General features: G+C 32.9%; 1 protein-coding gene across 1 annotated transcript; it reads right to left on the bottom strand.

Annotated features, from left to right (window-relative positions):
• Positions 1–296: 296 nt before the first annotated feature.
• On the bottom strand, positions 297–1,852 carry hmg2 (HMG-CoA reductase; the record flags this gene model as incomplete). Its single annotated transcript, XM_032048679.1, has 3 exons — positions 297–574; positions 646–1,601; positions 1,838–1,852. 3 exons carry the CDS (start codon positions 1,850–1,852, stop codon positions 310–312), a joined length of 1,236 nt encoding a protein of 411 aa, XP_031893709.1. The 3' UTR covers positions 297–309.
• Between the last annotated feature and the right edge of the window lie 15,931 nt (positions 1,853–17,783).

Consider the following 17,783-nt stretch of genomic DNA (forward strand, 5'->3'; position numbering starts at 1 on the left):
TGAACAGAAGTTTGATCGATTAATCAATATAAAGATCTATTGACTGAATTGGAGACATGAACGAATGGGCAAACTCGGTATTTTATATTTTACATGCATACTCTGGGACTAGAGCTATGTAATATTCTAGTCCGTAACCTAAGAGCTTCGACTCTATAAGATAGATTTCATTACTTCTACATAGGTAAAATATCTTGGGACTAAGTGCAAAAAAAAAAAAAAATTAAAAAAAAAAAAAAGCGATCGACCATCAGACAGCATTTCCTAATGGCATTGCAAACATACTATAGAATCTGGCTGCGTCTCGGCCTAGCGTTTCCGATTCAGTTTTTGATGGCTACGAACTAGGTCGTTACTTGCTAACGCAGCACACACGCTCAGCTCCCCAGCGAGTACTGTGCTCGCAATTATCTTGGCTAGTTTTGCTGAGTTCACGCCCGGGCCATGAGGGCTTGATCCGCGCACCCCCAGCAGATCCAGTAAAGATGCCTGGGCTGGGAGAATAGTGCCACCCCCAACGGTTCCAACTTCAATCGATGGCATTGTCACGGAAATAAGCAAATCATCCGCCACGCTGTAACATCATTAACCAGTACACTGTTATATATTTGGTGAGAGTGTCGAGTAACAATTATAGGTACTTACAGGCTCATGGTAGTGATGCAATTGCTACTCTCGACGTTCTGAGCAACATCTTGTCCGGTCGCCAAAAAGATAGCGGACACTGTGTTACTGGCATGCGCATTAAACCCACCTAGGGAGCAGGATATGGCGCTACCAATGAGATTTTTGGCAGTGTTCAATTCCACCAAGGCAGAGGGGGTGGTTTTCAGAACGCTTTCCACTACCTTGGCAGGTATACGGGCCTGTGCCGAGACACTTTTCCCTCTGCCCTCTAACCAGTTGATGGCGGCCGATTTTTTATCGCTGCAGACGTTTCCGGATAGAGAAATGACCTCCATGTCCTCGAATCCGGATCGCTTCATACATGCTAGAGCATTATCTGCAGCAATGGAAACCATGTTCATTCCCATGGCGTCCCCGGTAAAAGCTTTGAAGCGGACATATAATAGCTCCCCGACCATGAAGGTTGTCAGGCCTTCAAATGTAATATGGCCGCTAGTCCCCGAAAATGCGCTCTTGATGATCTCTTCCGCGTCACCAGATTCTAGCCATTCTTTTGCCTGGCGAGCGCGCGAGAGAGATAAAAACTTTAGGCAAGGGGCGCGGGTGATGCTGTTAGCATTAAGGAAGGCTGTGGCGCCGCCTCCCATGCTAATTGCCTTCGCTCCTCGAGAGATACTAGCAGTCAGTGCGCCTTCCGTGGTAGCTATTGGAACATACAGAGGCTCGCCATCAATTACCAATGGGCCAGCAATTCCAACCGGTATCGGGACATATCCAATGACATTCTCACAGCATCGATGGAAGATTGAACTATAGTCCAAATTCTGGAAAGGAACGGAGTCCATGAAGTTTGGCTCTTTGCTTACTGTTGAGCGTTGGTTTTGGATGAACTGCCTGCGGATTTTCACTGCACGAGTGTAGTCCCCTAGCGATTCCTCGAGCTTCCTATGGTCTATTTGTCCTTCTACACAGCTCTTGATAAGATACTCGTCATTGTATCTATTCCCGGACTGCCCAGCCCCGTGGGAGTTCTCCAGGGAACTAGACTCGAGGGCGGCGACACTAGCCGGAAGTGAAATAATTCGCTCTTGGTATTTCTAAGCGGACAGATATCGGGATCTGGTAAGCAGATGGAGTTGCTGGAAACGTAACCAGAAAAAAAGTCACACATGTTTGCGTGGAAGCTCCTTGCATATGAAATTACACTCACATTCAGAAAAATCATCTTGGAGTTTCGAAGATGAGAGAATTTTCTTAAAGTAGAACAATTGGGACTTCTCCTGATTATTTGTACTTAAGGGAGAGGGAATTATATAGACTACAACTACAGTCAGGCTGCGAAATCGGAATTAGGCTGTGGCACACTAGGCATCCTTGTGATTCTGTGCGGTACATTATCGAAAAAGAGCTGCCACATAAGCATAACCTGGCTCTTTGTTTCCAAGTATACAAGGAGCAAGTTCTATAGCATTCTGTGCTTCCCAGCAAAGAGAGGGTTGGCTTCAATAAAGTAACAATTGACAGCCACCGTGGAACAATAACTCTATTATCTAACAATCAAAGCGCATGCCTCATTTGGTCCGTTAACAGATATAACGGGTAAGCGCTTGAGCAAGAATCGCTTGATCGCGAATTGATGTATCACGGAATAGGGGATGTCTAACTTAGAGAATATCTAGATATCTTACGAATTGTATAGTTAGGTGACGCTAAGTCTAGTGTGTCACTACTGCCGGGCCTAGATTGTCCCCGGATGTCCTTTGAAATTGTAATGTGAGTCATACATTTGTCACTGCCTTGAACACCAGGATGCATGTACAGAAAAATAGATGATCTTTAAGCTTATCAGTGGTTTGCCTGAATGGTAAGATTAATATCTGGTAACATCTACAAAAGTACTACTCTAGAAATCTCGGATATTGGCTGTGCCCTTGAAATGTTGGGTTCACTCTGCGTTGTCTCCGGCCCACATTGTCTCAAATGGGGATCGTACATTTTGAACCAGAACAGTTCTCTCCTTTAAAATAGCCCAAGATATAAAATCCGGCGTGAAGATGTTCCTCCAGGACACGATGTCATTGGCTGCAACCGGGTGTCCAGGATCAAAGCAGTGAGACGTAGATTGATATTATTATAAGCCTTGGATGCCCTGATCGGTTGATCCAAGCCTCGATCTCCACCGGAACCGGAACGAATTTCATATTCAAGCTATTGACAGGGTCATATGTATACGTATGGTGTTGATGGGTTAAATATTGTGGCATTTGGAAAACCACGACTGAGGCGGAAAGTACCATTCAACGCATACTTCTTTCTTTCCTTCCTTGTAGCTCATGTGTATATGTATAGAATACGGGTGCATTCGTTTTCCAATCCATGGTAAATCAGTATCGAGCACAAGGATTACGTTTGCAGATGGCACGGCGGGCGCGGCACCCGTTCTCTGACTCACGAACGCTCGGCGGTTTCATAGGCCTCGACTATACTGGGATGGCTTGACTCAGCTGACTGTTACAATTCAGTTGCGATCCAAGGAGTTTTGGGGTTTTTCAGGGACAGCTGCGAAGTATGAACGACCAGGGCGGCATACACCGTACCTAGTAACATGATTCTGTAATATATGAATGGTATATTGCCATGAAGCTGAACAGACTCGCCCACCAATAAAGACATGCCTTGTAAGGATTAAAACTCCATAACGGCTACATATTCCCCCTTCCAATGTCCTTCTTGGCCTATCCCATGTTGTATAAAGTCAAGCACTTCGGCCTCCCTCCTTTGGGTCTGCCGAAGATACTGGGGATGGAAGAAGACCAGCTGATGCCCCTAATTCGGCGTCCTTATGGCGTATAGATCGGATTTCCTTAAACATAAATATTGATTCAACGGCAAGGTTCCCCCAAGAGGACCAATATAGACTAGAAGGGTAATCCACCATTCCATGAATATCGGCTTTAGCGCTGTGTGTTGATGCCTGTAACCAAGGAAATTAGTTGAACAGTGTCGTAATTTTAGAGAATATCAGATTTAGGCCTTGATCAGCAATCGCAGCCCATGAAATAGTCCAACACTGTATCAGGAATGTGGGCCACTGGGTCAGTGCATTGAGCCAGAATAGGTCGCCGAGGAGCAAGGTCAATTCTGGACCATAGTCCCGAAAGGTGATAGGCCCTAGGAAGACGACAGGCGGTATAAAGGTGTAGATCCCCGCGGCACAGCTAGCTAACTGTAAGTCACATAGGTTTGGATATAGGCTCGCGGAATCATTCGCAGCTGCTTGGGCATAATTGCCCTGAGTGGAAGGTAAAAGCCACCCGACAACAAGATTAGAGCAGCTCCCGCTTAGACTCCCTTTTTGTGCGCGAAGTAGTGTTCATGGACAGATGCACCAGGAGGCAAGAAATCCGGCGCCACAAGGAATAGAAGGAATAGGAGGCTGTAGAGGAGCCTACTGGTGACGCAGCAATATTCTCAGTTCTTTGGAGTAAGTAACTTGAAACGCGCTCATATATCACTGAGCTTGTTCTTCAATAAACCAAGCAATGTAAGAACTTTCATGACGTGCGTCGTATCGCAATAAGTACGAATAATTATGAATATGGATTGTCATATAACTAAAAGAGCATGGATAGAATGGATGTTGAGCTGTAGTGTGACTATCGTCGAGCTCCCTGGCGTATAGATTATATAGGGAAGTAACAAATTCGATGCACCGGTGTCATGCGTATCGAATGACACATATTCATTGTCACCATAGCATATACTTTACAGGGGATGAAATATATGCCATTAACAGGCCAGATCCGCAGCACTGGTGGAATTCACTATCGCAATCATCTGAAACAAGGTCTGCTATAGATATGATGCAATGATATAGTACTATCCAGTGTTGATCTAAGTGGTATTATAAGGTGTGCGCGTCAAATATGGCTACTAGTTAGACTGAAAGTCTGTGCATTTCACCTGCAAGGGCCCGGCTAAAGGACTACAACATTCACAAACTCCAGGTTTGAACTTTGACTAGAGAATGGAATAAATAAGGTTATAGCTATAAACCTAGAAAGGGTAAGTTGTAAAGGGCGGATCAAAGGTATTCCAGTAACGTGGGTCACCACCTGCCGCACGATATTCATACTCACCGACTTTCGAACCGCAATAATTTGAACCTTTATATCTCAACCAATATAACTCCAATCGAAGAGGCGTTAGCAGTAATCAATTCGTTGGGACCTGGCGAATCGATTAATTATGTAACGGCTCAGGCCAATGTAGATAGATTGATTCTATTGGGTAGCTCTAATACGAGAGAATTGCTTGAAGAAGAGAATATCCCACAAGCGAAGCTCTGTGAGATATTATCTATCTTGAATACAAACAGAACAAACAAGAATCCTGCACTACTTGCTAATAGTCACTATAACTCAGCAGCCTATATAGTGACTGCACTATTATATTATCCCCTTCTTCAGTAATGACTGTCCTCAGCCATTCCGACTTGTCCAGCCTTATAATCTGTTATTATCTGGATAATCCTCTAGAAAAGTATCATGCTCTGTAGCTGATAGCTATTCTTATAATCTTAATAAAGATCTGGACTGCTTGGGATATTACTGGTAGAAATCCTGTAACTATTAGAAAGAGTTTTTGAAATTGCTTACTGAATACTAGTTTAAATCCTTATTATAACTGGTTTATTTAATATAGTAGTATAGCTTATTCTATATCTTCTTTACTATAAGAACTTTCTCTATCTTCTATTCTATTTATCTATTAACTTTGATTAGTAGTATCTTATTCTATAGCTATTCTGGTAATAGATCTCTGTCTATCTTTCTGAGCTTGTCTGGTAAAAAGACAGGATAGATCTTAATAGAGTTTAGTAAGTTAAGCTTATATATATTATTTACCTTGCTAATAATACAGAATTTCTCTGCTATTTATTAATCTAATTTCTTGTTAAGATATCCTATATTCCAATACTTTATTATAATATATATCCAGTTTCTAACTTTAAAATTAATCTCTTTATAGTAATAATCTATCTGCTTCTTCAAGGATTCTTAAGTCTTAATAACCTGCTACTTTACTCAGTTCTATACTTCTTCTAGCTGGTGCTCCCACTGGTAAGCTTCCTGGAAGTCAGGGTTCTTCAGCATCGCAGGATCTGCAGGGGATTACCAGTTAAAGAATACTTGTGATTTATAACTGTAATCCACTATAAAAAAGAATAGACCTATAGATTCACTCCTTAATATAGCAGTAGCATGGTCTATAAATAATAGTAAGTCAGATTAATTATTCTAGTAGTAATTTATAAATAGTTAGAGATACTAAGTAATATATTAATTAATAATTTTAGTCTAGCTATTTATCTGTAAATATTTATTTATAGACAGCTTTAGTTTTATCTCTAGAATCCTGCAGAACTTAGTCCAGAATTCTAATATAAACTATTTCTCTTAATCTAAAATAATAGAGTCTAATACTTCTTTCTAATAGTAAATATTCTTAATATATATTATTACTATATTGCAGGCACTAGAGATCTTGTAGTATAGTATTAATATAGATCTTTTTAATAAATAGTTAATAATAATAAAGATACTATTAAATCTCTTTTAGTTCTTTGGCATAGAGCAGAAATCTATAGATATATACTGTCAGAGCTGTAATAGAATTAGTAGAGACTATAGTAATCCAGGAAATAGATCTTGGAATATTTTGTCACGGATATAGGATTGGGCAATCAGTGAATGAGTAGTAGACACGTGACCCCTTTGTCTATAAGGGCAGCAAAGCACAATAGCTTCATGTTTTCTTTTCTTTTCCTCTCTTTAGCTTAGTCTCTTGGTGATAGACTACCTAATCAACTATTGATTCAGCCGAGTCCCTTACATATTTAACAGTACTGGCAGGTCTTACAGTTATATAGATATTAGTCAATATTCTTAAATATTCCTGGCTAGTAGTATCTTGCTTATATAAGCTGGTATATTTTATTTCTTTCCGGATATATAATTAACTTCTAATAATAAGCTTTATTTAATAGCTTTATTCTTAGTTTATCTTTCTTAGAGATTACTAATTATTCTTTATATAAGAATAAGTTTCTTTATATATTCTAGAACTTTATTAAAACTTAAGCTCTTTTCTATATTTCTTATAAAGAGAGATTTTTCTAGTTAGTCTTTAGAACCTTATCTATTACTTATATCTTTAGCTATAGAAAGATAATTATTACAGTAGTATATCTCTTTTATTCAGCTTATATTCTCTTATCCAGGTATCCTGGGTATAAGAGAGTCTATATTTAGTGAAGATCCTGACTAGACTTGTTAGGCCCGCGGGTTGGGCCGGGTTTTTCAGGTTTTGCAACCCAGCCCGTTGGGTTTGGGCCGGGTCAAGATTGTATATAAACCACCCATGGGTCAAAATATATATATGTGAACCACCTGCGGGAGCCCACAGCTGTAGATCCTTTCCTAGTAAAGCAATGATTTATATTCTTGATAGAATACAGTCTCTTAATACTATAATTTATTTATATTACTATAGGTAAATAATATATTTACTATATTTTATCTCTTAGTAACCTGCGGGTTAACCCGTTGACCCATGGGCTGGAGTAGTCAGTAACCCGGCCCGGTATGGACTTTCATATACACAAACCCAGCCCATTTCTTGGCGGGTTGGGCCGGGTTGGGCCGGGTTTTGTGGGCTGGGCCTAACAAGTCTAATACTAACTTATTAAGTATTTCTAGACTATCTCTAAGCTTTTTAGATCTTAAACTAATATCCTATTCTCTTATTAGATATTTCTCTTAATATAGTATCTGGTAATTATATTCTAAAAGACCTATAATAGTTTTTTAAGTAGTTTCTTTAGCTTTTCTAGCTTATTCTATCTATTAAGAGTCTACTCTACTATCTTCTAAACTCCTTATATCTTATAGAATTTCTATATATTTAATTTCCATATCTGAATATTCTGCTTTATCAGGTTTAGTATATTAAATTATACTAACTTTATCAGTTTTGTCTTCTTAGACTTAGGAATAGAAGTTGCTATTTTGATTACTAATTCTCTTTAGAGTTGCTCACTAGGATCTCTAGTTATTTTAACTGTCTTATCTGTCTCAACTATCTTATTTACGGTTAGGCTGACCGTTGGGACGGGATAATCCCAGGGATTTCGGGATGGGATGGGATTTTGGGATTTTGGGATGGGAAATGGGAATCCCGTCCCATCCCAAAATCCTAAAATAATGCCAAGACAAGGATGGGAATCCCGTTTTTATAGTTAATCTGGATAGGAATCCTATTCTATTTTAAAATTGGGATTGGGAATCCTGTTTTGTATAGTTAAACAGGATAGGATTCCTGTTCTAGCCCTATATTTAGGATAGGATAGGAAACGGAATGCCAAGAGGGAAAATAGAATAGAATAGAATAGAATAGAAAATTCCTATAATAAAATACTATATATACTGTTATAAAAGATTATTATAGACTATATAAATTTAGCTTATAATTATTATATTTAGCTTATAATTATTATATTATATATATTAAAGTATTTTATATTTTATTTCAGGATTTTAGGCTAGAAAACGGGAATCCTATTCTATTCCAAAATCCCAAAATAATGCCAAGACCAATATAGGAATCCTGTTTTTATAGTTAATCTGGATAGAAATCCTATCCTATTTTAGAATTGGGATTGGGAATCCTGTTTTGTGCGGTTAAACGGGATGGGATTCCCGTTCTAGCCCTATGTTTGGGATGGGATGGGAAACGGGATGCCAAGAGGGAAAACGGGATGGGAAATGGGATGCCAAGGATGGGATGGGATGGGATGGGAATTTCCCATCCCATCCCGTCCCATCCCAACGGTCAGCCTATTTACGGTTGTCTTATCCATCTCAGTTAGCTTGGATATCTCCAGTGTCTCCAGCAGGTCTTCTTGGTTATTGGCCTTAAATATCTCTAGTACTATATTCAGCTCTCAGGTATTCTTACAGCTTGATATATATCTCCCTGTTCTAGGGTCTTGCTTATGCAGTATCTGACCTATTCAGCTTTCAAGATATAGTGGTTCAATAGCCTGATCAGGGATAGATAGGCAGGTTATATGGGCCTGGCTATCTTTAACAAGATTAAGGATTAATACACTATGTACAGCTTTAACTCTGCTGAATTAGGTAAGGTAGTTAGCCTTATATAATTCCCCAAGGTGCTAGGCCTGTTGGTTAGACATGACATAGCAGCCCAGGCTCATAACCTATATTATGATCTTAGGGGAAAGATGGGCAGGATGAGGCTGTATCAGCTATATGTATATAGCCTACTGAGAACTGGATGCCATTCTGATAGGTGCTCAATTCTATGGACGACTATATTAACTATCTTGACTAGACTTCGGCAGAACCCACGAAAGCCCAAGCCCAACTGGGCCCAACCCATAAATGGGCTGGGCTTTGGGCCCGGTTTCGGGGCCCACGATGGGCTTTGGGCTCAACTCATGGGCCCACGGCCCATAAATGGGGGCCCATTAGGGGCCTAATCTAGGCTAAACAGTGCAAGCAAGCCTTGACTTAGTGACTGCATAAGTTATATATATTCTAGCTATAATTTTAGATATTTTCCTTACATCTTTCTTTAAAAGAATTATTTTATTATAATTTATGGTTACTTTTCTTTTAGCTCTAAGCAGAAAGAGAGATTTTATTATAAGAAAATAGTAAATACTTTATTAATAATACTTAAATCTATTATTCTCTCTACTCTTCTACTTTCTTCCTGATACCTGTAGCTGTGTATTACTTACCAGTAATTAGGGATTAGTTTTATTACTATTACTATTACTATCTATCTTTATTAGATTATTATATTTATTATCTTTCTTCTCAGTATTACTAATAGTCTCTATTTTAATATAGTCTAGCTTATCTTTATTCTCTTCTTTTTCTATCTCTATCTCTTATAAAGTAAAGAATTTCTTAAGATACTTTCTCTCTTACTCTTTAAGATTAAATCTTAATATATAAAGAAATATTATAAGCTTCTAAATTATTTTAGACTTTATATATCTATAGTAATAATGACAGATATCTTGAGCAGTATTAAAAAGTTATTCTATACCAGTATCTGTTACTGGAACAGAGAGAATATCCTGAGTAAATAAAGTAATTAAAGAAAAGCAGATTTAGTTATCTCTCTAGAATTAAAGAGACTTAGCATTAATAGTATTTTATAAGAAGATAATAAAGTTAGTATATTATTAAGATTAAATAGTATTAAATATATTATTATCAAGATATTTTTATTACTAATTAATTTAATCTATACTTTATATTTATTTAATATCTTATATAGCTTTAAGTTTAGTCTTGCTATAGCTTAAAAGTTAGTAAAGCCTTGGATAGTAGCAAGACACTTCTAATAGAGAGCCAGGGCTTCTTAGAAGAATTTCCAGTATTAATTATACTATAGCTTATCCCAGTTATTTAAAAGAAAGAATTAAAACTTATTATCAGGTACTAGTATAGTACTAATTATATAAATATATTCTGGTATATTATCTATCTGCGAGTAATACTTATCTAGCTTTAATTAGCCAGTCTTAAGAGATTTAAGTATCTACTTTTTCTATAGAGCCTGCTTCTGCTAGAGCTGTGTTATTAACTATTTAAGATATCTAAAAAATATATTATAGAACTTAAAAATAAGATATATTATTATATCTCAGATCTTTAATAGCTCTGTTATATAGAGAAAGAATAGCTCTATAATATAAAGAAGATAGTTAACTTAGCACTACTCTTTGTTATTCAGTAATAGTTCTTTACAGCTATATACTGCTAGTATATAGAAGAATTTAAAGATTAAATAGAGTTACTGTTATGGGACTGACTTACAGGCAGCCCTATATCATGGGAAGCTCTGCCTAAGGCATCGCTGCCAAGCCTTTACCACACAAATATTTTATATAATATATTATTTCTGTTAATTAGCTATTTCTTCTTGTTCAATAGGCACACTTAGATTAGAATAATCTATTTATCCTGTAACATTAGAAATAGCTTATTATCTTTATTAGAAGCTGAAGACCAGCTTCATGTATAGTAAGGAATAATAATGGGCTCTAGTGTAGATCCTACAGCTATAATAATTCAGGAGATATAAAATCTTCGTGCAATAATAGAGACTCAAAGAAATTAATTTAAAGAATAGATAACTATTCTTAAGAAGGAGAATGTGACGGCCGATCAATATGATGATATATTGGTGCTATCCTATCTAGAATTTCAAGCGTGAGGGGAAAGAGAAGGAAATGTTGTGGAGAAACACAAGATGTGTGAGGGGAAAGAGAAGGAAATGTTGTGGAGAAACACAAGATGTGTGAGGGGAAATAGCATGCTACGTATAAACAGCGTAAACACTGACAAATTTGTTATATTACTTTTCCTTCTAGGCCTGACTGCCCTCAGTTAGGGATATATTGTCTTCCGGATAGTCTTCAATAAATTGATCCTTCTCAGAAGCTTCAATCCATAGAGCTAAATATTTCAGAGGTCCTGGACAGTTAGGGTTCTTGTTATGGTAATCGCAGAGTAAGAATGCCGCATTTTTGAAATCCCCTGCAGGATACTATATCCAATCAGTATTATCAGAGCTAAGCTATTTAGTATAATAAGTAAGGTATCCTAGGCATATATAGCTCACAAGTATTTCCTCTACTTCCTACTCAGTATAGTTATTTACCTGGATTAACTTCAGAATATTCTAAATCTATCCCAGTAAGAAATTAGTTTTCACTTTATAGTGCAGCTTCTCAGGATAGAAGACAGGATATATATAGATATTCTCTAGAAGTAAGATCTTGAATAAATAACTTATTTTCTTGACTATTAGTACTGGGCTATACTATTCTTTAGTAAGTTTTCAGGATAGCTATCTTTAGTACTAATTTTATATATCTATAAATACCTTATCTTCTATCTGAAAATTAACTAGTCAATAATAGCAGTTTACTTAATATATCTATTATTTCTAAGTATATTATATATTAGTGTAAGTGAAATTCTAAACTTACTTTATTTTCTCTATAAGAGCTTAAGCTTGTTCGCGAGTTATAGTAGTTAATCCAGGAGTCTGTAGAGAAGTCTAGTTAAATAAGGTGTGAGACTTATAGCCATATTCTATTATAAATAGAGATAGACTAGTAGTTTTATATAATAGTATCACAGTAGTAAAGTTAATCAGTAGTAGCAGTTCTGACCAGTTATTCTGGAAATAACTGATAAACAGAATTAGCTACTGTATAGTATATTAATTAATAATTTCTGTCTGTCTATTTATCTACAGATAATATACAGTAAAGAGCTTCAGCTTTATCTACAGGATTCTATAGAATTTATTCTAGAAATCAGTAATAAACTGTTCTTCTCAGTCTAATATAATTATATCTGGCAGTCTAGTTTAAGAATAGATTTATTTAATAAAGAGCTTTGCTATCTTCTGTAAGATAGTTATTTTAAAATATAGAATAGAGACAGTATACTTACTTAAATAATCTATTATTATAAAGATTATATTATACCTATATCAGTCCTTAAAAAAGATATAGAAATCTATAGAAATATATTACCAGGGATACTTAGAAATAGAAAGAGATTATAGCAGCTCTAGAGATAGATTACAGTAATTATTCTTATACTTATAGATTAAGTAGTTATCTATATAATATTTAATATTATAACTTTAGATATCCCAGTAATAACAGTGCTTGACTAGACTGAGTATCTTAGTATATCCAGGATATGCAGTAGAAGATTACTAATAGATTTTATCCAGTAAATATATTTATAAATCTCTATTCTCTAGTATCACTAGGCAGTTATAGAATAGTAGAAGATTATTTTCTAGAATATATTCTTATTTATTTTAATAGATAAGGTCTTATAGAGTTACTAGTAAGTTATAAATATAGTTTACTGTAAGTATATAATTAACTATCTAGAGTATATCCTATACTAAAGTAATCTCTATATTCTTAGAGATAGAAAATATCCTAGATTTAAGTTATTCTAATTTAAGTAGGATCTGCTCTTAATACTAGTCTATTAGTAAACTATCACTTTTTTAGTAGATTAGTATATCTATAAAAGTATTTTATTTTCTAGAACAATATTTAATAATAAAGTAATATTAGAAGAGAATCTTACTTTAATAAGTCTAATATATATTTAGCTACTTAGTTATTATAAAATATTTAAGAATATAATAGTTAATAAGAATTCTAAAATAGTCTCTTCTCTATAAGCTCTTAAGTTTAGGCTACTATTTCTTTAGAGTTTAAATAATAGCTAATATTTCTTTATTATAGATATTATAGTTATACTCTATAGTTAATATAGTCTTTAAGAGATAGATAATTAAATACTATTTATCAGTAATTAATTATAAGAGTACTCCAGTAATAATTCTATCTGCAGTATTAGTCTTTATATAAGTAGGTAGAATAGAATTATAGTATATAAGTATAGAGACTGATATTAGAGCTTATTTTAAGATTTTAAATATCTTCTAGCAGGCTATATCCTATATAAAGATAATATCTTTCTGGATAAGCCTGGTTAATACTTTTATAATCTGACTGTAGACTTTTATAAATTACTAATAGAAATTATAGAATTCTAAGAATAATTAGACTCTATAAACAGTTATAGAAGTCTATTATTTAAAAATAATAGTAATCTTAGCAGGATCTATATAGATTCTATCTATAGTAATAATAAAGTCTAGAAATTTAATTCTTATAATATAAAACTTATACTTATAGATCACAGTATAAAGACCTGTAGTTTATAATTATTCTAATACTTAATAGATATAAAGCTTATATTCTGTCTTATTCTTACTGTAAATAAGGATATTATTAATATAAGCAGTAATAAACTTATTTAAGAAGTCTATAAGTACTTTATTAATCAGATACTAGAATACAGTAGAATTATTAATAAGTCTAAAAGATAAAACTTAATATTTAAAAGTGCTATAGCAGATATAAAATATAGTAAGATCCTTAGATTCAGAATCTATATAAATATAGTGAAATTTCTAATAGATATCTAGTTTTAAGAAGATCTTTATATATTTAAGATAATCTATTATTTTATTAATAAATAAAATAAAGTAGAGATCTTTCCTTATTAAGATATTTAACTTATAATAATCTATATAGAAATATAGTTTCTCTTCAGGTTTCTTTACTATAAGAATAGATAAAGTATATAATACTATACTGGATATAATAAATCTCTTTTTTAAATTATCTATAATATAGTCTCTAGCAGTCTTAAGTTCTTTAATAATTATCTTATAGAGAGAAGTAATCTCTATAGATTCCTTCTCTTTAAACTAGATCTTATAATTATAGAGATATAAAAAAAATAAGATATTAAAGTTCTTTTTTAAAAAGATATTAATTAAATTATAATACTATATTAGTAAGATTTTTTTAATTTTCTTCTTTTTTAAGATCTCTATTACTGAGATAGTTCTATTAGTAATTATCTTTTTAATAGTACTTAATAAGATAATAAAGATTTTAGTTTTAGAGTTCTTTAAGTATCTATAGAATCCAGCAGCTCTAATTATTATAATCTAAATATAAATAGAAATAAGCTTACTTAATAGCTTTTTATTTATCTATTTAATCTAATAATTAAAACTCTTTCTATTAAGATTTTATTCTATTTTAATAATAAATTTATAATAGTGGCTTCTATAGCTATATAGTAACTTATTTACTAGAGATTTAGTAATCTACTTTACTTTCTCTATTCTTATTTTTTTATCTCTATAAGTAGTGTCTCTTTAATACTCTCTATTAACTATTTTTTATTTTAAGATCTTATACAGTATTATAGTAAGAAGTTCTGCTTTAACTTTATTTTATAAGTTTAACTAATTTAGCTATACCAGCTATTAATACTAATAGTTTAGTAATACTCTATATTTAGTAAACTATATTTATTCTAATATAATATTATATTAATCTAGATCCAGAATTAGAAAAGGAATATCAGGAAATTATTAACTATCTATAGTAAGAATTAACTTAATTATATAGATCAAGAAAATAACTCTCTTATTATTAAAGCTAGTTATCTTATAGAATCTATTTAAAGAAATAATAGATATCTTAAAATATTAAGCTATCTTAGTAGTAAAGATAGTATTAATATAGAAAAAGATATTTACTCTAGAGTTAGTAAATATATAGATAGAGAATATTATTCTATTTTTAAATAGCAAGATTTTAATAGTAAAATTATTACTATTTCTTTCTAGTAATTTTTCTAAATCTAATATATTTATATAAATATCTATCTTATCTAGAATAGAGATTTTTTCTAGACTAAATCTTTTAATAGTTCTTTATTACTATTTTTCTTAAATATCTTTACTTATATAGATTTCTTGTCAGAATAATTACAGCTAAGATATCTAATTTTTTAACAGTAAAAATATTTATCTTTATTTATTAGATAATTATAGATTTCAGTATCTATACTTATTATATAAGTTACTAAAGGCATTTCTTTAGTCTTAATTATAGAAAAAGTATAATTTACTATTATAGAAGTATTCAGACTTTATTAGTAGCCAGAAGAGAAAGTCTATTCTGTATAATTATAATATTTCAGGATCTTATTAATTAGATTAGCTAAACAGGCACATTTCTTAATATACTGATTAAAGTTAATCTTATTATTATTAAAATAAGATATTATAAGTTCCTGGAGCTTAAATAGTAATCTCTAGTATAGATCTTTTTTTTAGTAGTCTAGATTAATACCAGTCTCTACTATAAGATAGCAGAAATTTAAGATAAATATATAAAACTTATCTCTAGAGACTATCTTTAAATTATTATACTGCTAATAGATATTATATCTCTTATTTAGATTAAAGAAGATATTCTTCAGATAAACCAGTATATCCTGAGTATTATTATAGAGATTATAGAACTCTGGACAAAAATAGAAAACTAAATAATATTATATATCTTTTTTATAGTAGCTTATAATATATATCTTATAAAGTACTGCAGTACTATAGTAGTTAGTATTAATATTTAGTTTCTGGTATATAGCTAGGATCCAGTCTTTAAAAGTAGAGTTCTTTCTATTACTGAATATAGAGGGATTAGGAATCTTTATAGACTTATAAGGCTTATTAGTGATTTATCCAGCCTGGAAATTAATATAAGCTAACTATATAGTAAAAAGATCTTATTTAGTAACTATATTATCTTTTTCTTTAATTAGATTATTAATCTATTTAAGTAATATATCTCTCTTAATAGTTAAGTTATTAATAGTAATCTTAGCGCACTCTACTTTAGTCTCCAGATAATTTAAAATATAAAGAATTATATTAAAGATTTATTCAGAATTCTTAATATATATACTGTAGAATTCCTTACAGGAAATATCTTCTTTATTATCTGTTTCTATAAGCAGTCCGGTCAGTCATTAGTAGCTGTCTCCTGGTACAGGAACAGGCTTAGTATTGGCCTTATATGCTATTGTTCCAGTTATTTATCTATCTGGTTTGTTTCATTCATTTGGCCGTTGTAGCGTTGCCAAAGATATAGAGATTTTGGATACTAGCAGCTTCTTGTAGACCGCGTACAGTATTAAGAGAAGAATAATATAGACACTTGAAATTATATAATAGCTGATCAATATAATGATATATTGGTGCTATCCTATCTAGAATTTCAAGCGTGAGGGGAAAGAGAAGGAAATGTTATGGAGAAACACAAGATATGTGAGGGGAAATAGCACGCTACGTACAAACAGCGCAAACACTGACGAATTCGTCAGAGAATGCCGCCCTCTATACTGAACTTAAGAATTCCAGAACAAATAACCAGCCAAACAGCCCAACTATAACTCCTATACTGATTACTGAAACCATCCCTATACTGAGTAAGTTAAGAAGACCCCGGCCAGTATATCCTGATATTAAATTATTTACTGGTAAAGATAGCAGAAGCTATCTATCCTTTTATATAAATCTCTATATAAAGCTTACTATCGATGCGGCCTGCTATTTGGACAAGATATCTAAGGTATACTATATATACAGCTGATTTAGGGGTAGAGCAGTCCAGCATATCCTACTATAGTTAGACACTCAGGATATAAATACTGTGTCACTGGATGCCCTTATTAATATAATGGATAAAGCATTTAGGAATCCTGATATCCAAAGAAAAGCACTTATATAAGTAAATACTATAAAATAAGGAAAACAGAAGCTTAAAGAATTCTTAAATAATTTTAATAAAGCACTACTGCAAGCAGGAGATATTAGCTAGTTAAATAACCAGAAGAAAGTATTTCTGGATACTGCTGTTAACTGGAGACTAGTTTAAGGGCTAGTTAGTATTTCCCAAGAATTGATATATAAAGAATATTATAATTAGCTTTAAAGAATTAACTATAACTTGTAACAAGTAGTAAGGCTTAACTAAGCAGCTATATAGATAATAGCCTTTTCCCAGTATAAGTAAGCTGGGCAGACTAGCCTAGACTGGATAGACTAGAAAGCTATTAATACCTAAATTGCTGCTCTTAAATAAGAAATTGCCAGCCTGTATATAAAGAGAAAGAATAGACAGAAAGAGACATAGTAAGCAAGTAAGGCTGAAATAGACTAGAGAAGAAAAAGCAGTAGATATCTATATTATAGTATCTTAGACTATTTTATCTATAATTATAAGTAGAAAGTAGCTATATATATAAAATCAGTTACTACTATAGTATTAGAGAATAATAATAATTTATCTAAATCTAAAGATCCTGTACAGAGAAAAGATTAAGCTTAGTATAAAGGTATGTAACCAAGCAGACAGAACAGAATAAAATATATAAATAATAGAAATATTTTAAAGAAAAGTATATGGTAACTTAGCTATTTCTAGTAAAGACTATAGTTAATCTAGTAAAGCCTGCTTGTATAATGATTGATATAGATTACTTAGTCTATAGTATAATAAGTAAAGATTTTATAAAGAGAAAAAAGCTGCCAGTAATAGAGATTACTTCTTAATCAGTAAAAAGAGTAATAGGTAAAGA

This window comes from Aspergillus alliaceus (assembly GCF_009176365.1).
Source record: "Aspergillus alliaceus strain CBS 536.65 unplaced genomic scaffold BDW43scaffold_119, whole genome shotgun sequence".
Classification (NCBI taxonomy): domain Eukaryota; kingdom Fungi; phylum Ascomycota; class Eurotiomycetes; order Eurotiales; family Aspergillaceae; genus Aspergillus; species Aspergillus alliaceus.